General features: G+C 38.1%; 2 protein-coding genes and 1 long non-coding RNA gene across 3 annotated transcripts; all 3 read left to right on the top strand.

The window, feature by feature from the left end:
* Window positions 1–3,820: 3,820 nt before the first annotated feature.
* Window positions 3,821–6,414, top strand: LOC113357635. Its single transcript, XR_003363743.1, has 4 exons — window positions 3,821–4,156; window positions 4,244–4,396; window positions 4,813–5,183; window positions 6,091–6,414. It is a non-coding gene; the product is annotated as an uncharacterized LOC113357635 (long non-coding RNA).
* A 10,399-nt stretch (window positions 6,415–16,813) lies between these two features.
* LOC113360074 lies at window positions 16,814–17,755 on the top strand. Its single transcript, XM_026603623.1, has one exon. It carries the CDS (start codon window positions 16,814–16,816, stop codon window positions 17,753–17,755), a length of 942 nt encoding a protein of 313 aa, XP_026459408.1.
* A 2,986-nt stretch (window positions 17,756–20,741) lies between these two features.
* LOC113360073 lies at window positions 20,742–22,779 on the top strand. Its single transcript, XM_026603622.1, has 4 exons — window positions 20,742–21,061; window positions 21,173–21,301; window positions 21,470–21,584; window positions 22,570–22,779. Exons 1-4 carry the CDS (start codon window positions 20,742–20,744, stop codon window positions 22,777–22,779), a joined length of 774 nt encoding a protein of 257 aa, XP_026459407.1.
* Window positions 22,780–25,985: the final 3,206 nt, after the last annotated feature.

The raw sequence follows: 25,985 nt of genomic DNA, 5'->3' as shown, positions 1-25,985 counted from the left end.
AAAAAACCAAAAAAAATCTAAAAGAAAAACAAAATAAAATTATGTACAAAAAGATATCAGTCAGAGAGTATTTTGCAACCACTCCCCGGCAGCGACGCCAAAAACTAGGTAGGCTCAGAAACCTACAATAATAATACTGCAAGTGCACAATGTTTAACTAAGAGAACAATGACAAGTACAGGTCGTTCCCACGAGGAGTGTGAAATACTTCTACTAACTAATACCAAGAATCAACAAATCAATAAGGTGATGTTTAACGATTTTTCAGGAATTCGGGACAAAATGAAATAATAAATAATTTTTAACAATAAACGGAATGAGAGCGGGTTATTAGGATTTTCGGTTTCCACCAAATAACTATGCAAGCTCTACTAATCTTCAAAAATATATTCCATGCTTTTATTTTCAAATACTGTTTCTCCGCTATAGTTTTCTTCGCTTCATGGGTAGTGTTTTTAAAGCATTACCTATCAATCCTTGCATACCACGTCTAGGGATTTAAACGAAGCACGAAATATCAATTCAAAAGCATAAATAATCAAGAAAATCACATAAACGATTAAACACCAAGCTCTGTGAAGAAAAACTATTAATCAATCAAATCATTATTAAGCATATATCAACGTAGAGTTTTCACAATTAATTGGTTTCCACCTAAACCCTAAAAAATAATCTAGCAAATCATGGAGAAAAGGAAATCAAAACAGCAAAACCCTCTTCTCTATAAACGGCCGTAGCCGCGCCTCCTGGTTTCTCAAAATAGTCACCCCCTTCTTATACACCTTCCTTTTCTTTTATTTCATTAATCAAAGTATCAAAATAAATTATTCTATGAAATATCTTGCATGCAAGTTGATGTAGTTATCGGTATCTTTCCCCAAATAGTATTGCCACCTCGTTCTTCCAATGAAATAATAAACTCCCCTTATTTCCAAAATCTCCCAAATGAAGAAAGAGTTATTTTATTTCCAAAATAGTCACGTGTAAATATTCCTCAATTAATTCTTCACATGAAAAATATATTATCTTTCTCGGTGGAATATATTTGTAATAAAGTAAGAAAGATAAAATAGTTCCCATTTTCAGTTTCCATGTGCCAACCCCACTTTGATTTCAATTCCTTTGTTGCGTTTCTGCCTCTCCTCTGAAACAATTTTATGTTGCTGATATATATGGAGATACCAGGCCAGCTACATTTTGTCATTTTTTTGTCATTGTGGTTGCTGATATATGGAAATACCAGGCCAACCCATTTCATCATTGTGGTTGCTGATATATGGAAATACCAGGCCAACCCGGCTGCTGATACATGGAAATACCAGGCCAATATAATAAGTGTCGCTGATATATGGAGATACCAGGCCAACATAATAAGTGCTGCTGATATAGAAATACCAGGCCAGCATAGTAAATGCTGCTGATATATAGAAATACCAGGCCAACATAATAAGTTGCTGATACATGGAAATACCATGCCAGCATAATAAGTGCTGCTGATATATAGAAATACCAGGCCAGCATATTTCATCATTGTGGTTGCTGATATATGGAAGTACCGGGCCAACCACATTTTGCCATTTTCGTCGCAAACACCATTAAGTCTCACATTTTGTTGTTTATTTGCTGGATGATCGAATTCACTTGTACTTTCTACAAAAGTACTAAAATAGTATTAGTAACTAAAATATTTTATCCTAGCTAATATAAATATGGGTATAAAATGTAGCATTTACATGCTTATCAGTTTAGCAGGATTAAGTTCTAGCCCATGTTGGTAGGCTTTATCAAAGGATCATGAGGGGTACGCATACTCACCCAAATTTCCAACAACCGTCAATAAGCGTACAAGTACGCATACTTTGGCTTCCCGGTTTTGGACTTTTACACAAAAGTGAGGACACACTTTGTTTATATCCAAAGATGGTTACTTGTTCTAAACTTTCATTTCAATCATTGAAACTTTCTTAGAGGATGTTAAAATAGTTGTTATTCACAAACTATTTTCATCAAAGCGATTTTCAAGTTATTGAAATAATCAACATGACTTTCGTCACGAGTACAGATGAACTTGGCTAAAGCGAAAATTTACTAACACATATTTCAAGAAATAGATAAGCGAGATAAACTCGGCTCGAAATAACAAATGTGAATAATTGAAGTCTATAGAGCAATACGACTTTTGTCTCAAATAGGAGATATAGTAGATAGACTTTTGAGTGATAGATAAGTTCAGGTCTCCACATACCTTTTGTTGATGAAGTTCCACAAGTTCCCTTGAGTAGTTCTTCGTCTTCAATCGATGAACGCCATGGAGTCTAAGGCTCAACTACACTTTCTATCCTAATCCGAGACTTAACTATAAGTAGACTAGAAATCAAGACATATAGTTTTGACAACTAAACTTGACAAACAAGCTTGAGATAGCAACGCTTGCGAGTTCGACCAAGCAATGCTCTAACAAAACTAAATTAAAAAAACTTGAGTAGTAGAAGGTTAAGAAAATATCAAAGAAGTATAGTAGAAGAGAAATAAGAAATCAGTTAAACTCAATTGATTAGACAAGTTGAATTGAGAATTAGGGTTACCTTATATAGACATTTTTCCTCAAATTTTGAAAGAATAACCGTTGAGATCAGACGACAGAAAAGATAGAGCCGTTGAGAATGATGGATGGTTAGGATCGAGTGTGAGCGAAATGTAAACGTAAAAAGTCAAACAAATAAATTTTAGCAGACGGGTACTCAATTTTTGTGTAAAATCCGTTTCAACTGCCAAACAGATACTGAGTATCCGTAATTTCCATTCTCTAGAACCTGCATCAGATGTGATACACTTTTAAATATAACTAAGGGATATTTCTACACGAAAGACCATAGTGGTTGGATTTCGCTACATATAAAGGATAACGAAGGGAAATGACACACCATAGTGCTTGGGGATATCGCTACACGAAAGACCATAATGGTTGTATTTCGGTACAAATAAGGGATAACGAAGGAAAATAACAAACCACAGTGCTTGGCCTTTGGGAGTTTGACAAATTTTCCCAAACTTCCCCACAACTATTGGGGATTTTAAAAGACCTTTTCAAACTCCCCACGACTAGTGGTTCTTATACTAGTTCCACATTCCTTAAGATGAAATGGATTCGGCAATTACCGGGTTCGAAACCCTACCTCCACAGTGGGAGGGCACACGAGAACCATCAGACATCTCCTGATGGTTCTCAACTAAGGCTAACCCCTATGGGCTAGATATCTAGCTGCTAGATTGGCCATCCACGTCAGCATGGGAAACCACCGAAGTCCTATGGTGTTGCTAATCTAGCAGCTAGTCACTGAATAAAACAGCGCTGGGCGCTGAACCAAACCGCGTTTGACCAGTCAACTGGTTGACGACGCTGAACCAAACAACGCCTTAAAATCTCCATCACTTTTTCCATCACACGTCCCACTCTCTCTGGAAAATACGTCCCTTTGTTTCTCCACCAAAAGCATTGCATGCGTTTCTCTCTCTCTCTCCCCCCCTCTCTCCATCAATACGTCTCACTCTCTCTCTATATCATAACACGTTCCACTCTCTCTTTCCACCAAAAGCATTGCATTTCTCTCTCTCTACCAAAAATATTTTACCTAGCGCTGAATGGTTCAGCGTTTTGTCACTTTTTTAGCGCTGAATGATTCAGCGTTTCAATCTCGCTGCTAGTTGAACTGCGAGGAAATGTTAGGAGAGAGAAGTATCCATAAGTAGTGTTAACTTTTTTCCCACATTTTTTTCTTGATTTTTTCTTGATTTGACAAATCTAACAGTTCAATCTAGTCCGTTGGGGTTAGCCTAACGGGTGATTGGCCAGGGAAACTATTTTAAAGGACTCGACTAACCCCCCTGATAATCCCTAACCCTAGAATTAACACTCTCCTCCTCCTCACTCCAGCGGCAGCCTCCACGGCTTTTCCTTCTCCCCACCGTTACACCTCCAACTTCACACTCCCGAGAAGTATAATCGAAGCTGTTAAACATGATAATCAAGTTTCCCTCCTCTATCTCTGGTGGAGATTCTCTCTATCGCAGCAGATACTTCACTTCTGATTAATTTGTGGTTTTTCTTTGCAGAGATGTTTTAAGAGGTAAAACAATTGTAGATGTTTCTGACAAGGTGAGGAGAAAAAACCCTTTGGTTTTAATCGATTTTGTTTGTTTTCTGTAGATTTTGATTTTGGGGATTTTTTATTTCTGTGTGTAGGACAGAGTATGATGGACTGGTGATATGGTCCTTTAGGCCGATCTGTTGCTCGTAGTAACTGGGCTGAAGTTTATTATTCTAAAGGTGCAGAGTTGATTAATTCTATTCTTGACGCCTTTAGAAAAGAAGCTGAAAACAATAATGGTTCACAAGGTAAATCTTCTAACTCTATCTTGTTTAGATTCAATTATTTTAGTTCTACTTGGGTTGATTTTTTGGATTCAATGGCTGATTTTAATATCTATATGGCTTAACTTATTCAAGAGGTTAAACTTAGCAAGAGGTTCTGTTTTTTTTCTTCTTGAGTATGACTATAAAATCCCATTTGGATCATTCCATCACCTGGCATGGTTCTTTAGTAGTTGAGTTGCAAGCTGATGGGTATTCTTGTCTTTCTTTGTTTCTTTATTGCGCATATCATTTAGTAGCAATAATTGTTGAAGTAATAGTGGTTATTTGGCTTTAGTCTCTGAGGTTTTTGATGAATTTTAGTTTTTGGCAAATTACCTCAATAAGTACTTATAAGTGGTTGTATGTATAACTGTTATGTTTCGATCTCTTTGATGTAGTAGTACTTGGTGGGTGTAGGAGATGGTGGAGTTGTGATTTGTAATAGTAAGGAGCAGGTAATGGTGATGGTGGTGGTAATGATTTTTTTCAGCATGGAGTGGGTACTGGAGATGGTGGTGGTTGTGATTTGTAGGAATTTGGGGCTTGTACGTATGGGTTGGTACGATAATATGGACAGTTGTTCCACTGGAGACGGTTGTTTCTTGATGGACAATACGTGTTGGCGTATGAATGGTGTTTGGTTCTTGTGTGCTGGTTGGCTCTCCGCTCCGCGCGGCGAAGGGCAATCCCTATTACCTCTTCAGTCCCGTCCCATGTTTTCCTTCGGGAAACACTCGTTTGGTTCCTGTGGTGCCTACCTATCAAGAAGGTATCAATTTTGTCCCTCGCTTGTACTGCCTCTCGCCTGCTCTTGGGTGGCGCGAGATGGTTAGTGCGATAACTCTGATAATTGTTTTATGTATCAATTGTTTGTGCGCAAGGTTATACCAGGTAATGTTGAAACAAAATTGAAGCATGGTGTCTTCTTGTGGTTTTGTGTAAATTGATAGAGCGTTTGTGGTTATACCAGACATTTTGGTATTATTTTGGTGAAACTGTACTTTGTGAACATGATGCACGGAAATGATAACGAGGATATCAAATTGTCACTACCGATGAGGCATATTACTGTTATTTGGGTGAACTGTATAGGAGTCCTTTAAGTCCATGTTCCCAGAGCCAGTACTGTTCTTCTGTATTTGGCAACTCATATTTTCATTTGTTTGTTGTGTTCATGTTCTTACACCTAATATTGTTAGTACATTTGATAGGTTTGCTTTCACTTTGTATAAAGTTATGGTAGATTCTCATGCTTCGTTTAGTGGTAACAATGTCTATGGAGTTTCTGCTAGCAGATATGGAGAGCCTGATGATTGTATTTATAAGAACGGAGATTTGAAGAATGCTTTTTGTTGTAGCCTAACAATTAGTTGTTGTGCTCCAAAAAGCATAAATGTAATAAACATTCCTACTCCAACATGATTGTATGAAGGCTCTTCTATTGCATATGCCCCTCGTCTTATATATCATTAAGTCTGTGAAATTGGCGATAAGATGGTTTGTTTTTCATGGGGTTTCACTGTTGCAACTTTAATTGGTGACCGTAGGGACTCAGGATTCTATGGAGGATGTTTAGTGCAACTTCAGTTAAATTCACTGTTTCCAGTTGAAAATGATGATTGTTGTGTAGTATGCTAGGATTTCTGTACTTAGATGCTCATAATGTCTGTGTTCAGGTGGTAATCATTCTTGGCATCATAGAGGAGTTCAAGTACAGACTAAGATGGATTCAGTGGTAATTATTCTTGGTAGTCATTCAAGAAATCAACTTCCAAATGGGATTCAGTGGCTAACTTATAATGGTGACTGGATCTTAAACTAAGATGTACGCTGAACACGAAAGAAATTCAAGACAAGGAGCAACTGTTGCAGTTATTATGGCTTTCTTCTGATCTGTCGGATGAAGAAGGCATTGTTTTATTTGTCTTTCATGCAAGCAGCTCCAAGGTTTGTTATGAAGAAATTTTAATGGTTGAATACAGATCATACATGATTAGGCAGTCTTTTATTTGTCTGGAGCTGATAACGTCATCCTTGCTAATCCTCACATGATTAGTGATGCTGTTAATATTCCTTCTAGTCCTCAACCAGCTAACTATGCGAGCCAGGGAATGAGGTGGTGATTTCTGCCTCCATATTGTTTCAGCAACCAAATTCCATTTGCTTTTTCCTGGCAAATTTCAACAAGATGTGGAATTATGTTCAGTCTACTTGCAAGCATGATATGGTTCTGAATTATGAAGTTAGATGAGTTGATTGATTTGAAGTCTGTTTGGAATTAATTGATGCTAAATAGTAAATGCATAAGAAAAATGGTACAAATTTGGAGTTAATAGCTGCTTTTATAACTGTTACAGGTTTTATGTATACAATTTTGAATGTTCTTAATTTGCATAATTATGTTTGGTATTAGTAATGTATCCTATTTGGAAGCTTGAAAATCTTGTCTTGGAAAAGTTGTGGGAACGATTTTCTCAGGGAACTAGAAAGCTAGTATGAGTGTCCAAAATCTTTTTATTATGTATATCTTGGGCTGTTTCAGTTGAATTAGAAGTTGTTAGTTGCTTGGATAACTTCATAACTCACTTGTCTCACGGATAATATTTCTAGGAAAAGATGGATCTTAACCTGTTTGTATGGCAGTCATTACAATAAGAGAATTTTTTGGAAATTTCTTATGGGTAATCGGGAATTTGAATTTTGTTCTTAACCAGGATGAAATGAGGGGGGCTGGAGCAATGTAGTTAATATCGGATATCGGTTCATCTCGGCCGGGACCGATACACTGGTACGATTTTATATCGGGGATATTATCGTTGAAATATCGGTTCTAGATTTAGAGACTATAATTTTATATTAAACATTTCTCCACACATTTTCGGATAAGATATAATAGATAACATCAATTTTATCAAAAAAACAAAAGAGTAACTTTAGTAGACTTGCTTCGAGAGCTACATGCACCTCTACTACTACCTGGAAGACTTTCTTCGCGAAAATTACCCTTAAATTTTATAAAAAACGACCAATACCGTCTCATATCAGGAAATGTAGGAAAATTTCGTATCGACCGATACGACCGATACGGCCGATATTATCGGGCGAATATCGTATCCCTGATATCCTTCTTATCGTATTGTTCTGGGCCGATATCCGAAATATCCCTGATATATCGGCCGATATTGACTACACTGGGCTGGAGTATATAAAATGGATACAGACAAAGGGTTGACTCCGGGCTGTAAATGAGGCAGGTCTGGTTGATATTGGTTCGTCAGGGTTTCTTTTCCCGTGGTCAAATCATAGACATGACAAAGGATTGACAGGGCGTTGGCCAACCATGGTTGGATTGTTTCCTTGCGTGATGGTAACCTTAGCCCCGTTGCTGCTTCAGGCGGTGGTGAGACAATTCTTTGTACTAAACACTGTAGAAATGAAGGGGCCAAGGAAGGGGCCAAGCCTTGCATGTGTTTTGATCTTTGGCTTGAGGATAGATCTTGTATACTGGTATGACGTATGCTAACAAAATCCTGGTTAAAACAATCGCAGTTTAGCAAATCCCGTCCGAACTTTTTCCTAAGTGCCTTCTTAGCAGGCTCAAACTCCAACATATACAGTACCTCAACGACGAGCAAGATAAACTTAGTCTCTGAAACCACTGCAGTCGGCAAATCCCAGCGGCCCTTAACGACGAGTGAAATGGATCAAGTGAAACCTGGGAAAACATGGTTTTCTTCCTCTCTTCCTGGTTTGTTGGTATCAGAAACACAAATACTGCAGATAATGGATACTGGAGATCTTTGCTGATGTTTGGCTGCCGGGTCATTTGGAAGGAGAGATGCGACTGCGTTTTTCAGGATAAAGCTCTAAACCCCAACAATACAGTTGCAAGAATAAAGCATTACATGTCTCAATTAAGTTTGAATCATATTAGAGTGAATAGCTTAGAAGGAAATCCTATAACTAGCATAGGGAATCCTAACAATAGTTCTAGGAATGTCAATATCGTTAAAGTCTTTGTAGATGCTTCTTTCAATCACTTAACTAATGAGTGTGGCACTGGCATGGTTATTTGTGATTGTACAGGTGCAGTCACAGGTGTCAAAGGATCCTATGCAACTGGAGTAAGAGATTCAGAGACAGGGGAGTGCATGGCTGTAATGGAAGCTTTAAGCTGGATCAAAGAGAAGGGTTTCCAGAAGATTGACATTGTAGCTGATGCTGAAACTGTCGTGAAATCTATCACTACGGAAGAACTTTTCGTTAGCTGGGAAAATAGGAAAATCATTAGAAACATTAAGTCCATTTTATCTTCTTTTAATTTTTGCTCCATCACTCATGTTAAAAGAGATGGAAATTTTTTTGGCTGATCTCATTTCTAAGAAAACTAGAAGGGATAAGCAGTCAATGGAAGAGTTTTATAACTCTGCCCTTTGTATTGAAACTTTTTTAAAAAGGCATATTGAGCCTTCTCAATAAATAAAATTCCCAGTTATCTAAAAAAAAAACTCCAACATATACAGTACCTCAACGACGAGCAAGATAATCTTAGTCTCTGAAACCACTGCAGTCGGCAAATCCCAACGGCCTTAACGACGAGTGAAATGGATCAAGTGAAACCTGGGAAAACATGGTTTTCTTCCTCTCTTCCGAGTTTTACTATGCAAATCGGTTGTTTGAGAGTTCGTAACGATTCACCATTAATAACCCTTTTCTTTCTTCACCTCTCCCTGCATATCAGATTAAAGCTACCCAATGATCACTCCGTTCTTAATCATCTAGCAAAAATCTTTTGTGATCTTGCAAAAGTTTTTCTGATATTTTAATATGGATTAAAAGTTGAACAAAGAACGATATCAAGTTGGATTGAGTAAAGTTTGTTTAGAAAAATAATAGGCTTGATTTGGAATACAAGAAAAGAAAGATTTTAAATTCATCATCACCATGGAAAGTTGCATCTCCAATTGAAGGTTTGTTGCTTTGTTTATGCTTTTCAGGGTCAGCATCAGCTTCTGGTTAAGCTTCTCTATACCCGTCAGGAAGAATTATAGGTGAAAGTTAAGGAACAAATCTTCTTCCAGGATCCAAGCAGCCGCACCATTCTCATGGGAATTCCACCTTTGGTATGTCCCCCTCCACCATCTGATACACCCTATCCCCCAAGATCCGCTTCAATCACAATCGAAATCGAAATCGAAATCAACCTCAATCAATCAACCAAATTTTCGGGGAAGCTGAACCAGGAGAATTCAAGACAAAACAACCACAAAAAAATAACTAGTGAGACCAAAAAAACTTCTCCATCATCCAGTTCGTTTCAAAAATGGATATCTTCAACTAAAACTCAAAAATTGAATCCCCCAATAGAGGCCAAACTCATCAACCTTAACCAAAATCCATTACCTAGAAAGAAGTGCAAAAATAAAGATCCAGTTGAAGCTGCAAACAACGACTCAATGACCGAAATCAAACCGGTTCAGTACTGTTCTGCTGCAAGGATCTCAATGACTGGACAATAGCCTTATCAATGCATAACTGCAGTGATGAACTCTCTGACTTTTCAGACAAAGTTATTAACTGCAAAATCACCACAACAGATCGTTACTTGAGTTTTTCTACATCAACTCGATTCCAAACTGCTTCGAGTCATGGCTCCTGGCGGTTTTTTTTTGAAGCATGTATATATTAAAAAGGAACTAATTAGAGATTACACGGGGGAAAGTAATTCCCATAGAGTCACTTAACAGAATTTGGTTAAGAAAAGGCGGGTTTGTTTGATCCTATACCTTTGTCGAATAGTTTCCTTCTTCGCTTTTATATGCTGCAAAGTTTGTTATACCATCTGCTGCTTGGTTTCCTTCTCTATAATTGTGTTGAATGTGGCAACAAGGTATGTGGCGCATTCTTTGTTTGACTTCTGCAATCATTTGTGATATACACCAAGGAGCTTCCGCTGACGTTCTGATAAAGTGCATGAGATTCTCCGAGTCCGTTTCAATTGTCACTCTTGGCCATTGTCTTTCTATCGCTATTCTGGTTGCTATTACGGTTGCCCATGTCTCTGCCGTTAGCGCAGCAGTTAAACCTAGAGGTTGTGCAAGAGCCATAATGGTTTGTGCATTCGAGTCCCTGCAAATGAATCCCGCTCCTTCCATAATTTGATGGCCTCTATGGTAGGCCAGGGAATGTATAAGAAACAAGAGCAAAGGATAAGGAGAGACAGAAAGGCCTACATGTTATACCTGCAAGTGCACAGGGTCTGTTGTAGTGAGTGTGCAAGGCAGGGTCATTTCCACAGGGACTAGGGTGTGTAAGTTGAAGTTTTATAGGCTATTTCTCTAAGCAGTGAACTAACTAAACAAGGATATGAAAACTAACAGAATTAAACAAGACACTAACAGGACATGAAACAACAAATATTGAACACACTAAATAGTGATGGATCTTTGGATGAAAGTGAGTTTTGGAAACTAGGGCTTGGATTCCCCTCTTCACCTAAGCTAAGTCCTCCAACTATGTTCTTATCCCTTGTTAGTTATCAGTGAGCTTCTAGGCTCACTGATTAACTAGATGACGGTTGCGGTTCAAAGCCGGCTGGCTGTTCATCTAAGGGTTGGTCTAGAAAGATTACTAAGAACACTAAGATGAATCTAATCCTAGTAGTAGTTGGGGCTCTCACACTGCAACTACCCGCAAAGAAGCTTGCTTAGTGTTTTAACAACCTAAAAGGATATTCAATCCTAGATAGTTCAAGCACAACAAGATAAGAGCATGGATGGGACAAATACAATTGAAATTTACAAAGTAATTTAAACTAAGAACTAACCATTGAGGCACTGGCTATTCCAGTCCTCTTGGGTGAAGCACTGGCTAGCCCAGGCATATCTTCAACACAACACCCACAACATCTATTTATAGTTACAAGCACTCAATTAGGGTTACAATAATTTCCCCCAAATCAGAGAAATTAGGGTTACTGATTTACCTAATTTGATGGAATGATAACTACTCCATGCGTCGACCCATTCTTCTTCTGACTCTCCTGCTCCTCTCCATGCCTTCCAATTGCGTTTCTAACTCGACCTATTCTATTGATTTCTTACCTAGGGTTTCAGAGAGAAATCAGGGAAGAAATCGAGAGAATAGATGGCTATAAGTTTAGGGGAATGATGGGTTTCGGTGAGGGATAGCCATGGTGGCTTTTGGTGGTTGAGGCAGTGGAGTTGGCGGAGTTGGTGGTGAAGGTGAGGCTGTTGCAGACGGAGTTGAGAAGATGGAGGTGGAGTCGATGGAATTAGGGATAGGGGCGTGTTTGGTTCTGCGGGTATAGGTGTTAGGTGTTTGGGTGTTGAGCGGTTGCATCAAGTCTCGATGATTCGCGAAGCTGAGCCGCAGGATGCGGAAATGATAGATTGATCTAACAGCTACAAGTGAAGAGGCTGGTATCGACCGTCGGATGCCTGATACAACGAAACTGACGGCTCAAGATGGAGTTAGGTGTTGTAGTGTTAGACAGGAGCTTCAGACTTTGATGTACTGGCGATGATGCGACCATTGGATTCAGATGTGATCCAATCTGACGGCTGACGAAGGAGACGGGTATGGATATTGGAAATGGGTTTGGGTAAGGGTTTTGGGCCTTGGGTATGCCAAGCCCATATCTTCTTTAAGAACAATTCTTCCTTGTTAAGCCCATTTCTAGCCTTTTGGTCTTGTGCACAACATTCCTCGCGACTTCCTTGCGTGATTCCTATCGGCTTCCACCACTTTTCTGCTCTTTTCGCTCCGTAATTCCATCCAAACTTTATTTAGAACCTAAAAATACAAAATTAATTAATAAAAATATTTATTCTTGAAAACAATGAAAATACAGAATATGGGATAAAATGTAGAATTAATGCACATAAGATGAGTTAAATGCCAAGAAAAATATATAGAAATATGCACTTTTTAGCACTCATCACTCTAGCAGCCCCATCTGTGTTTATTTTTATCCAACCCGAATCTGGAATAGACCATCCAACTTGAATGATTGTAGTTGTTCTTGTGATGGTTGTTGCAATCCTCGGAGTTGGATCTCCAGGTAGCACTGGTGGGGAGATTTTTCTTGCCCATTCAAATTCTTGTTGTTGTGCTAGAGTTGTCCTCAGGATGTTTTCATGGTGAGATTGGGATTGGTTGAAGACAAATTCATTTCTGGTTGTCCATAGTGCCCAGAAAAGAAAACAGAAACATGTGATGGTGGTTTTATCCGTAGAAGCTTGTAATAGATGCAATATAGTTATTTGAGGATTTGAGGATTTAAGGTGATAGGTTGGTTGTTATGTTGAATATGGTTTGTTGGTATGTGGTTTAAGAGGTTGGTCCATGCCGCAATTGCCATAGGACATTGAATAAGCATGTGTGTCACCGTTTCTGGGTCGGAGTTGCATCTGGGGCACATGTTTGAATTGGTGAGGTTGATGTGGTGTAATAAAGAGAAGGTTGGTAATCCTTCGTTGATAGCTTTCCAGAAGAAAAACTGAATTTTTATAGGGCATGGTAAGATCCATAGAAATTTGGTGGGTGAGAGGGGGGTTATGGTTGTATGGTTATCTTGTTGGGATAACAGTTGTATCCAGAAGCAGTGGTATATTTAACGGATTTCGAATGTGGCCAGATAATTTTATCTGGGCTGTTGTCCAGGGGGAGGTGGAGATTGATAATATGTTGTATTGCATCAGGTGGTAGGTTGTGTAGTTGATCATGTCTCCAATTATAAGTAATATGGTCAATTATATCAGCCACAGTTTGGATAGAATAACAATGGGATGTATCAAGGTTAAGAAAGTGAGGTATCCAATTAGCTTGTATGGGGGTGTCGAAACCATTTCCTATGCGATGAAATATCTGTTGTTTTACAAAAGGTATAAGGGATGCCATTTGCTTCCATTGTGGGCTGGCAGTAGAAGGAAAAGTGAGTGTACCTTGAAAAATTTGTTGATGTTGGAGGTACTTCTCTTTGTATATACCGGTGCAGATGGAATGCGGTTGATCGTGAATATTCCATAGTCTTTTCATGAGTAAAGCTTTATTGTGATGGAAACTCTTCCTGATGTCGGGGCCTCCTTTTGCTATCAATGTGTGGAGTTTGCTCCATCCCAAAGGATGGAGTTTTCTAACAGAGGAATCATGCCCCCAGAAAAAATTCCTTGTAATCCGGTCGATTTTTTTGCGGACATGAGTGGGGAAAAGTTGTGTTTGCATAAGGTGGTTGTAGGTTGGAGTTAAGGAGGTTTTAATGAGCACCAACCTTCCGGCAGGTGTAAGGCATTTTGTCATCCATCCTTTAGCTTTACGAGCTAGCCTTTGAAGCAAAGGTTCGAAGATGTGGCGGGATGTTCTCCCATGTTTGAATTGGATTCCGAGATATATAGGAGTGGTTGAAGAGGTTGTCATGTTGTAAAATTAGTGTAGAGTATTTATATCTTATGGCAGTAATCTCGGATGGTGGATGATTGTTGATTTGGATGTGTTGATTGATTGTCGTGTCGATGATCCATAAGATTGAAGTATCTTTTGTAGGTGGGTGTTACTCTGGTGGGAGGATCTGTAGGTGATTAGGATATCATCTGCATACATAAGATGTAATATGGGCGGTGCTTTTTGTGATATTCTGAGACCTGAAACTAGCTGTTTGGCTTCCAATTTGGCAAGATTTGTTGATAGAATGGAACAATGGTAATTAATTCGATAGGGTCGAAAGGCACGAAGGTAACAACAAGTGGAGTAATGATGGGTCAAACAAAATCTGTTTTTGGTCGGCCAGGAAAAGTGAAAGCGGAATGATAATATTCTGCACAAAGGTTAACAGAAGTTGGGAAATCTTGTCTCTAATGTTTAATAGATAAATGTAGGTATATTTTGATTTTGGGTCCCAGCTTTGTGACCATAGTTGCATTTGGGTCCTAAAAAGTTCAATATTAGAGTTTGGGTCCCAGGACCGTAGTCGACTGTTTTGACCGTTACAAAATCACTAATTAACAGGTGTGTATTGGATCATGATTTATCTAGATAAAATTAGATACTAGTTTTACCAGAATCTAGTGGATTTATACTGTTTCTTAAAGAATCTTTAAGATTCTTATAGATATAAAAATTCTGGATTATAATGGATTGCCTTAGAAATAGTTAGATTTTAAAAAACTGAAGTATATTATCAATTAGTAAGTTTATTTGAAACAACCAAGGTCATCATGATTCCCTTAAAAAAATATATCCAAAAGTTGAGGTGGTGGGTGGAGGTGGTGGTGGGCGGTGGTGGTTGGTGTGTGTAGTGTGGTGGTGGCGGTGATGGTTGGTGTGTGTGGAGTGGTGGTGGGCGGTGGAGGTGGTGGTTGGTGTGTGTGGTGTGATGTGGTGTGGTGGTGGGCGGTGGAGGTGGTGGTTGGTGTGTGTGGTGTGGTGTGGTGGTGGGTGGTGGTGTAGTGGTGGGCGGTAGGTGGTGGTGGTTGTGGTGTGGTGTGGTGTGGTGGTGGGCGGTGGTGGTTGGTGTGTTGGTGGGCGGTGGAGGTGGAGGTGGTGGTGGTGGGTGGTGTGTGTGGTGTGGTTGTCTGGTGTTGGTTGGTGGTGTGTGGTGGTGGTGGTTTGTAACGGTGGTGGTGGAAAAACATAACATGTTGTGATAAAAAAAAAATTGTCCATAAGAATCCATGAAACTCTTGTGGTTTGGGTTAAGATTGATATGAGATAATAACATACATATTTTGCCTACAAATATCCATAAGAATCCATATATATCTTGTTCCTTAACTATCCTAAGAAATCTTAAATAAATTGAATACCTAGGATATTTGTGGAATCTAAAACAATCCTGATTGAATACCATGGATATTTAATGATTTCTTAAATATCCTAATTGAATACCTAGGAGTTTTTAGGATTGTTAAATATCCAAATAAATCCCAATCCAATACACCCCTGTAAAATGCACATTTTGTTATAGGGCTATGACCCATGGATGTGTGGTCCATTAGAGTACTATGGTTTTCCCTTTATTTGTATAAATAGAACACTAAACCTATGTAACGGGGTTCCCTTCTCTGGTTAATAAAAAGTCATTCTCTCTCTTTTCTCTCTCTATTATTCTTACTCCAATACGTTGTCATCACGAGCCCTTCCCTGCAACAAGATTTTCATTTTTGGATTGCACGAGTATTTGAACGGATTTACGGTATCCTAAACTTTTTTTCTTTTCATTTTTTTAATTGTTTCTGACACGATTTGATGAATGAGAAATTGTTTGCTGCTGTGATCTAGTGTCTTGTGTGTATTGATGTGATTATGTGTATAAAATGAGAAACTAAAATTAATTGTAGATTTGATTATTGATTCATGATTGTTTTTGTTTGTTCTTTCCTTTATTCAAGATTATTATTATTATTATAATAGTGGTACCATTCTCTTTATATATATATATGTTATTGATGGTGTGCTATGTGTGAACGATTATTATGCCTTGATTGATGTATGTGCTTAACGATGATTGATTGGTCTCATGTCTTATGCACTGTTTGTAGTTTTAAGTCAAAATGTTTTTGTTCTTCTTTTTGAACAGTGATTAGTCCTAGAGCGTCGGTTGGTCTATATGCCATAATATATGTATTTTTTTTTAAAATCACATGCCATAGCCATGAGTTTTTGTCTGTTCCGATCTCAATTTTGTCCATATGTGTCGATGAATACTGGTTGTATAGTCTTTTTATGCCTTGTATGCGTCATGTGAATTTTGTTTAATTAAAATTGTATTGATTGTAGCGTACACTTTTGGTTTCCATGTCGGTTTTCTTTTTCTTTTGTCCGTTTGTAAACATTTTACTATATTATGATCCATAACTGAATGTTTAAAATGATATCTATGTGCTGTATTTTTATTCTATTGTTATTAATTGTGTTCACTGATTTTTTTGGAAAGTAGTAATAATATAATTAATTTGTTTTTAGTGCCATGCTAACTTATGAATTTGTATTTAATAATATAATTAATGTCCTTTAATTTTGGAAAGTAGTAATAATATAATTAATTTGTTTTTAGTGTCATGCATAACTTATGAATTTGTATTTAATATTATAATTAATGTCCTTTAATTTTGAAAAATAGTAATAATATATCTTTTCTTTTTTTTTGTGAATTTTTGACTTTGTTGATATCATAATGGGTGGCGGTTGACTGAGTCACCAATAAAAACCATAAAGAGATTTGGTTTCCCAATCCATAAAGAAACTTGGTTTTTGGGAATATAATATCGGAATGGGTCATACTAGTGTCCTTTAATCTTGTATTATGTAGATGAGCAAGATGGAATATATCCGACAAGAGTTTAGACTGTTGGATATAGATGGACTGATTATCACCATTGGATGGCTGATGTGAAGATCGCTTTTGTAGCAAAAGAATGCACCCGCACCATCACACCCTCTACTGACAAAGATGTTGCCCCAACAACTGAAAAAGAAAAGGCTGAAGCCCTCCGATATTTGAAGGCACATATTGACACTAATCTCCTTTGGGGATACCAACACATAATGTGTCATAAAGAACTGTGGGATGCACTAGCAAGCCGTTTCGGGAGCATTGAGGATTGCCTTCTCCCACAATTGAATGAACAGTGGAATGACATCCCGTTTCTTGATTATGTGAAGGTAGGTGATTTCCAAAGAGATGTGCTTAAGCTACAAGCACACCTCAGTTTATGTGGGATAAAACTTACAGATAAAGATATGATTCAAAAGACATTGTCTACTTTTCCTTGGTCATCTGTTATTCTAGCCAACCAATACCGCATAGAAGTTGATAACAAGAGAATAACAACTTTCAGCAAGTTGATCAACTTATTGCGGGTGGCCGAAAGGCACAATGAAGTTCTAGCAATCAACAATGCTAGAGCCCTCGGGAAGAAGAAAATTCCCGAGGCTAACTATAGCAAGGATAACAAGGGAAAACACCCCAAAGAAAATAAGGTTAAAAATGATGATTCATATTCTCATGCTCCATACTCACATGGGGATAATAACCCACGTGGAAGAGGACAAAAAGGTCATCGTGGAAGGGGCCATGGGCGTGGAGGCCATTCAAATACCTGGTCTAGAGATGTTACTTCTGTACCTCGTGGTAGGGGAAACACTGTTGAAAAAACACATAAGAACTCCTTGTCTAAGAGGGTCGAGAATGACAATGCACCTTGTTACAAGTGTGGAATCTCCAGACATTGGTACCAGCAATGCAAAGCTAGTGCCAAAGTAGTAGCCAGCTACAAAAAGTACCGGGAATCTATAGATCAAGAAGCTCATTGTGTGGAATAACATGATCATGCCCCAGATCTCAACTTCACCATTTCAGACTTCCAGGGCAACAAGAACCTTGCACTTATGGAAACACATGACTTTGATTGATTGTTATTTTTATTTATTTAGTTTTAGTTAGCAGACTTTGGTTTAAATATTTCTTTTGATGACTTAAACTATGTTAGGTAGTCTTAAATTATCGTTTCTTGTTGATGGATCAATGGTTTTTAATTTTTATGGGTACTTATTATGCTTTGGATTTAATTTTTACTGTGATAATCTATTGCATGATTGTATTATGTGACTGAAGTCTCTGAAGTCCGATTTACTAGTAGGAATGTCATCCTCAGAAGAGATTGAGTGCCTAGCTGATAGTGGCACCACACTCACTATTTTAAGAAATAGACAATTATTTGTTGACTTAATTCCTTATGAATCCTCTGTGACTACGATGATTGGATCATCACAAGTGATCATTGGGCGAGGTAATGCTCAATTTTTGTTGCCCAATGGTACAATGATTAAAGTCACGGAAGCTCTATATGCACCAAGAGCTAACCGTACCTTGTTGAGCTTCAAAGATATCCGTACAAATGGTTATCACTTGGAAACTCACTGTGAAAATGGAATTGAATATATAAATATTATCTCTAATACATGTGGAAGAAAACACATTTTAGAGAAATTAATGAGTCACTCTAGTGGTTTGTACACTACTACTATTCGGATTATCGAATCACATATTGTTACCAATGATGAACTGTTGAACAGTGATTTATACAAGCTTTGGCACGACCGCTTGGGGCACCCAGGCCGTGATATGATGATCCGTGCTTAAAAGAACTCACACGGACATCCTTTCTTTCGAGAGATAAGTAAAATGAGACAAAAGACTGTTACAATGCAAAGTAACAACGTCTACCAGTCACTGCCATTTAAAGCAACTGATATGCAACCTCTCTCTCATTCCACTTCGTGGACTTTGTCAAAAGCACACCACTCATTTTGCAAAGCTTGTTCTTTAGAAAAGACAGGAGCGAGACCATCCTATGCTAAAGATACAAAACAAGACATTCCATTTTTACAAAGAGTACAAGGTGATATTTGTGGACATATACATCCAGAATGCGGACCATTCAGGTATTTTATGGTTCTGGTTGATGCTTCGACCCGTTGGTCACACGTCACATTATTGTCCATAAAAAATGCTGCCTTCGCAAAGCTCCTAACACAAGTTATACGTTTGAGGGCTCACCACCCTGATTCCCCAATCAAGTCTATCAAACTTGATAATGCTGGAGAATTTACATCTAAAGGATTTGATGATTTCTGTATGTCAATCGGAATTGACGTAGAGCACCCCGTACCCCATGTACACACTCAAAATGGTCTCGCAGAAGCTACCATCAAAAAGTGACGGATGATAGCTAGGGCATTGGTTATGCGTTCCAACCTGCCCATTACTGCTTGGGGGTACGCCGTATTGCATGCAAAATTACTTATTCGCTTTAGACCCACTAGTAACCAACCATTTTCTGCGTACCAGTTGGTAACTGGATATGGGCCTGATATTTCACATTTACGCATTTTTGGTTGTGCTGTATACGTGCCTATTACGCCCCCATATCGTACTAAGATGGGTCCCCAAAGACGATTAAGTATTTATGTTGGATATGAATCCCCAACAATTATCCGCTATTGGGAACCTTTAACAGGCGATCTCTTTACCGCTATATTTGCGGACTGCCACTTTGATGAGACAACCTTCACATCGTTAGGGGGAGGTATGGAAAAGGATTTCATAAGGGAACGACAGGAATTGTCGTGGTGTGTCCCCACTTTGTCTCATCTTGATCCCTGCACCTCACAATGTGAAAGTGAAGTGCAAAGAATTATTGATCTTCAGAATGTGGCAAACTCAATGCATGATGCATTCACTGATATTGCTAAAGTGACGAGATCACACATACCAGCTGCAAACGTGCCTGCAAGGTTAGAAATCCCTAATACGGGAAAAGGCACCTTATATAGAGGTGTCAAACCTACACTTGGTGGAAGTGTAGCTGAGGTCGTGGCCTCCCAAAGGAAGAGTGGAATACCACCTGGTTCGATGGATACTCACCCAAGGAAGAAAAGAGTGAGTAAGGCACAACCCGATCCATTTATCATCAATACAGATAATCCCTCTCATGAAATTGTCTCTGACTACAGTTATGTCCATGAATCAATACTGGAGGACGCTCCGATGTTTGAAATGATTTCAGAAAACAAAGAAATCTCTATGGATTATGAGAGTGCATATGTGTTGATGGAAATATACTCCACACAGATTGATGATGTATTTGCATACAATGTTGCTCAAGAGATCATTGAGCACGATGACATCGAACCACACTCTATTGCAGAATGTCAAAAAAGAGCAGACTAGCTTAAATGGGAAGTTGCAATCCATGAAGAATTAAATTCACTAGCAAAGAGTCGGGTATTTGGTGCGGTAGTGCTAACCCCACTTGGTGTAAAGCTCGTAGCACATAAATGGGTATTTGTGAGAAAGTGTAATGATAAAAATGAAGTCCCGAGGTATAAGGCTCGCCTTGTGGCGCAAGGTTTCTCACAACGCCCTGGAATTGATTATGAGGAAACATACTCTCCCGTAATGGACGTCATAACGTTCCGCTACTTAGTTAGCTTGGTAGTTTCAGAAGGACTTGAAATGCAGCTTATGGATGTGGTTACAACATATCTATATGGGGATCTAGATTCATAGATATACATGAAAGTGCCTGATGGCCTTCTATTGACCGAATCAAGTAACTCTAAACCACGGAGTGCGTTTTCGATTAAGTTGAAACGCTCACTTTATGGATTAAAGCAATCCGGGCGGATGTGGTATACCCGTCTAACTGATTATTTGATTGGGAAGGGATATACAAATAACGAGTTATGCCCCTGCGTATTTATAAAGAAAACGAGTTCCGGATTTGCAATTATAGTTGTTTATGATATGAACATAATAGGTACTCTTGACGAAATAAGAGAAACCACAAGCTATCTGAAATCTGAATTTGAGATGAAAGATCTTGGAAAAACTCGGTTTTGTCTAAGACTTGAGCTAGAACACCAAGCATGTGGAATACTGATCCACCAGTCTGCATATGTCCATAAGATACTCAGGAAATTCAATATGGACAAGGTGCACCCTGCTAGCACTCATATGATTGGTCGAAGTTTATATGTACAAAAGGATCCATTTCGTCCCAAGGAAGATGACGAAGAGGTATTGGGAGCTGAAATTCCATACCTAAGTGCAATAGGCGCATTATTGTACTTAGCGAAATGTACTCGACCTGATACATCATTCTCAGTGAACTTGTTAGCTAGATATAGCTCAACGCCAACGCAACGTCATTGGAATGGTATAAAGAATGTTTTCAGATACCTGAAAGGAACCATTGACATGGGTTTATTCTATCCCTATGAAGAAGTAAGAAAGACCGCTAGTGGAAATGCAACTCCCTACACTGAAACCCCAAATAATGTTTTGGTTGGTTTTGCTGATGCTGGGTACCTCTCCGACCCACATAAATGTCGGTCATAAACTGATTATGTTTTCACCATTGGAAACACAACGATATCTTGGAGATCGACTAAGCAGACTCTTGTAGCTACCTCCACGAACCACTCTGAGATCATTGCCTTACACGAGGCGGTTCGTGAGTGTGTATGGTTAAGGTCTATTATTACAGACATTCGAGGGACATGTGGTATGAGTTCTACCACTGATGAGCCAACTTCCATTTATGAGGATAATGCATCTTGCATCGAAAAGATGAAGCATGAAGCAAGGGTAAATTAAGGGTGATAATACGAAACATATATCACCAAAGTTCTTTTACAATCAACAACAATAGTCTCTTCTGAAAATTCAAGTCAATCAAGTAAAATATGATGAGAATGTGGCAGACCTATTTACTAAGTCACTGCCTAAATCGACTTTTGAAAAGTACGTCAAAAGTATCGGACTAAGAAAATTGTCTGAACTCCCTTGATTGCAATCAGGGGGAAATGGCGACATCAGTGGGAGTATCCAATGATATGATGCCGACATCAGGGGGAGGTTTGTTGAACTCTTTTTCCCTTTATCGAGTTTATTTTGTCCCAATGGGTTTTATTACTCGGCAAGGTTTTTAATGAGACAACAACAACACCATGGTTATGACTCCCCGATTGAGATTATCTTTTTTCCACAGGGTTTTTATATTTTAGGTTTTTCTGAAGAGAGGTGTCCAGCTTTATCAATACGTTGTACTCTTTTTCCTTCGTCAAGGTTTTGTCCCACTGGGTTTTTTTTGTCAAGGTTTTAATGAGGCAAAACATTTGAAGTTCCGCTTTTGAATCGCACAAGGGGGAGTGTTATAGGGCCTATGGCCCATGGATGTGCGGTCCATTAGAGTACTAGGGTTTTCCCTTTATTTGTATAAATAGAACACTAAACCTATGTAATGGGGTTCCCTTCTCTGGTTAATAAAAAGTCCTTCTCTCTCTTTTCTCTCTCTATTATTCTTACTCCAATACATTTTGCTTTATTTACTAATTATACCATGTTAACTTCTAGTGGTTAGGTTGGAAACGTTTAGGAGATTGGAGGAGAATTGTGAAAACGTCCCGAGTTAATCAATATTAACTTTTGATACGAGGTAAATGACATCAATATGCAGAGTCGCTTGATCCAGTCTCGCACTTAGGGGCTATATATATATATATGTATGTATATATAGACACATAATTTCTACAATTTCATGTTGCTTTGATGGATGAAAATAATTGATCAGTTGAATGATATTGCAAGGTATGATCTATTTGATGGTTGTCTTGCTCTGTTGCTGAAGAGGTACATTAATACCTTCTCTTTGTTCCTGGTCTTGATAATAACACCTGAAAAACTAGTTGGAGAGGAGCTCCTAACAATGGGTCATGGTGATGAATGGCTAAGAGGGATAAGTTTTAATGTTGTGTGTCAATGTAGAATGAATGAGCTGTAATCCAACTCGAAATCACATGGAAGGAGTTGTGTACAAAGTTTAAGAAAATCAGCAACTAAGATATCTCCATTAACAACAAGACGCGGAACATGTGTTTGTGAAAAGTTCCCAATGAATCTGCGCCACCAGTCATCTCTCACACATCCTTACCGTTGATTCTTAAACTTATCCAAAAAATGAATTAAAATTGATATCATTTTTGTAACGATCATGACGGTCAACCACGGTCGTGGGACCCAAACTCTAATATTGAACTTTTTAGGATCCAAATGCAACCCTGGTCACAAAATTGGGACCTAAAATCAAAATATCCCATAAATGTATGGAAGTTTTTAGTTTAGGTTTAGGGAGGTTTAAATGCTTTAATTATTATGTTTTTGTTTTAGGTCTAAATTCCTTTCTGTTTAGGAATAATTTGGGTAGATGTGTTGTGTGTTGTTTTAGTCTAGCTTTAGCTCTAGTATTTTCGTTCCTGTTTTTTCATCTTATGTTTTTAATCAAGTATGTTAGAAGTACTAAGAAAGTTTAGGTCATGGGAATCATCATTAACAAGAGTTTCATATGCAAGCTTTATATCAACAATGACAAAAGGTGCTCACAGAAAGTGGGGAGAGAGCCATACACCATATCACAACAACAACAACTACCAATCCACTAATCACTCGGATGCACAATCATCATCAACACCAATATATCACTTCATGGTTCAGGCTCTCAAGTATCCTTCAAAATTTAAGTTATTCTTGTGGATAGTCATTAGAGCAACTGCAATGGTACGACTAAACCAAAGACCAAAAACCAAAAAATAGTCAAAAATTTGGGTTTAGTCCATTGTAGTACGCTACGGTAGTCGAGTAAAATTTGGTCGAGCACACATTATACCCCTGTCCCGTTCAAACTCACATTAAATGTTTGCCTCTCATCAGGCTCACATTATACCTTCGCCCCATTTTACACTTGCCTCTCATCAGGCTCACATTATACCTTCGCCCCACTCATCAGGCTCACATTATACCTTCGCCCCACCATCATACGGATTTTATACTTACGCCTCGCTATAAACGGACATTATACCTGCGCTCGGTATCAGGCACACTTTTAATATCCGCTCGACTGTATTTGGTTTTGGTCTTGGTCCCAGACCAAATATACTCTGAGATTTGGTTTTAGTCCGGGTTTTTCTCTTTAGTCCGATCGACTGTGTCTGCTTTGTGGACCATATTTATAGTTTTACTCGCCCACGGTGGTTGCTCTTAGATAAGGTTTCATAACCTTCCCACTCTAGATCTACCACCATCACACAATCAACAACTAGTGGGCTAGCTGTAACTGTTGTGTTCTACACCAACTGTACATTCAAATAATGGGATCAAGAAAAAACCAAGATTGTGAGGAAACTATGCAGGTAACAAGGATCAAAACAGGAATCCAAAATTTCAGGAACCTCCACACTATCAAGGGGATAAGGTCTAATCGAACAAGACGGTCAGAAGTTAATGTTTATAATTGAGAATTAGTTATGCTAATGTTTATTTACCCGATTGTAAAGACTGAGAATGCTACATTTCTAAACTGTGTAACCATTGACTATTCGAGCGTATAAATAAAATTCTCCTTTTCAAAATAATAAAAAGAAAAATTGAAACCTATAATACCCAAATGATCGTAGTAAATAAATCTCTCTAAAAAAAAAACCTAATGAAACTCAACGAGGAGCAAAACGGATCAAGTGTAAACTTAATCCTTAAACGAGTGCAATCCACTAACCAAATCTAAAAGTTATACTTAATTGTTTTAATCTCAACTTCGTTAAGTTAATGTAGTTAATAAAATCAAATTCCTTCGTCTCAAAACTTCAACTCGAAAGTTTTTCAAACAATTGATCATTGACTTTCTCTTTTCTTTGAGCATATCGCCAAAATGGATACGAAGAAATGAAACATGACAAGCGTCACAAATCACCAACTTAGTAAACAAACGGACCAAAGATTCCAAAAGCTGACATAATAAACCTCCAAACTAAACCAGCAACCTCAAATTGGTTGAGAAAAATTAATGTGCTCCACCAAATCTCCAAGCAAGCATGCAGTTTTGACTATGTGCACTTAGTCAAACCTCCAACATAAAACTAACAAGATTCAGATAGAAATGTAATTAACTACGGAGAAAACTTCATGATATTCACACTTTCTGTATTGTGCATATCCTTTATTCAACCTTGCCAAAATGTGTATGATTATGCAACTGTTCCAAACTAGACATAGACAATCATCCTTACTGGAACACAAAGACCCAAAACACACTCAATTATCTTATAAACTTAGGCAGCTTCACAAGATACCAAGAAATATCCAAGATGTTGATGTGCTCACCCACTGTTTTCTTACTCTTAGGCAACCGTAATGAGTTACTAAGTAACTATCCAAGACAATAGTGTTATCTTCTTATGTTAAGCTAAGAACCAAACAATGATAAAACTAAATTGTTCCTGAATTGACTTCCTAATAAAATTTTTGACCTCATCTACTACTGCCTTTGTTACTATTGAAACTGCAATCTCAATATTAAAATAAATGACCAAGGGATCACACTTCTCCACCCAAACCAAAAAATAAACCTCTCAAATCATCATAAATGCTATAACATAATTGTCTTTACCAACAACTCCGAACTGATCACGAATTACTATAAAAACATCTGGAGCACCGATGAAGGAATATCTTCTTCAATAAAAACACCAAAACTATTTCCTCATAAGTGAAATAAACTTAGCAACCAAAATTTGATCGTTATCCAGAAGTGTTTTTTTCTTCAAAATAACAGTAGATAATATAAGGTTCACGAGATAGCACACCAAAATTTCAGCCCAAAATGATCTAAAAACTAAAATTAGATATCATGCGTTGTGTATTTTCCAAGTTGAAAAATCGGGGTTCTAACAACCACACCCAATATTTCGTTCGACAATCTGTATGGACTAAATCCAATATAATTCCAAGAGAATCAACTAGACAGTCAAACTCAATCAAGGAAAAATCATCCAAGAGTCATATCTCAATTTCCCAATACAATCTGCAATCAAAAAGATAGAAATTTGTGGTTGGTTCGGAAACCTACAATAAAATACTGCAAGTGCACAGTGTCTAACTAGTAGAACAATGGCAAGTACAGGTCGTTCCCACGAGGAGTGTGAAAATACTACTTCT

This window comes from Papaver somniferum, chromosome 3, assembly GCF_003573695.1.
Source record: "Papaver somniferum cultivar HN1 chromosome 3, ASM357369v1, whole genome shotgun sequence".
NCBI classification, from domain to species: Eukaryota; Viridiplantae; Streptophyta; class Magnoliopsida; order Ranunculales; family Papaveraceae; genus Papaver; species Papaver somniferum.
Note: the sequence above shows the minus strand (reverse complement) of the source record. Positions and strands in the feature narration are given on the sequence as shown.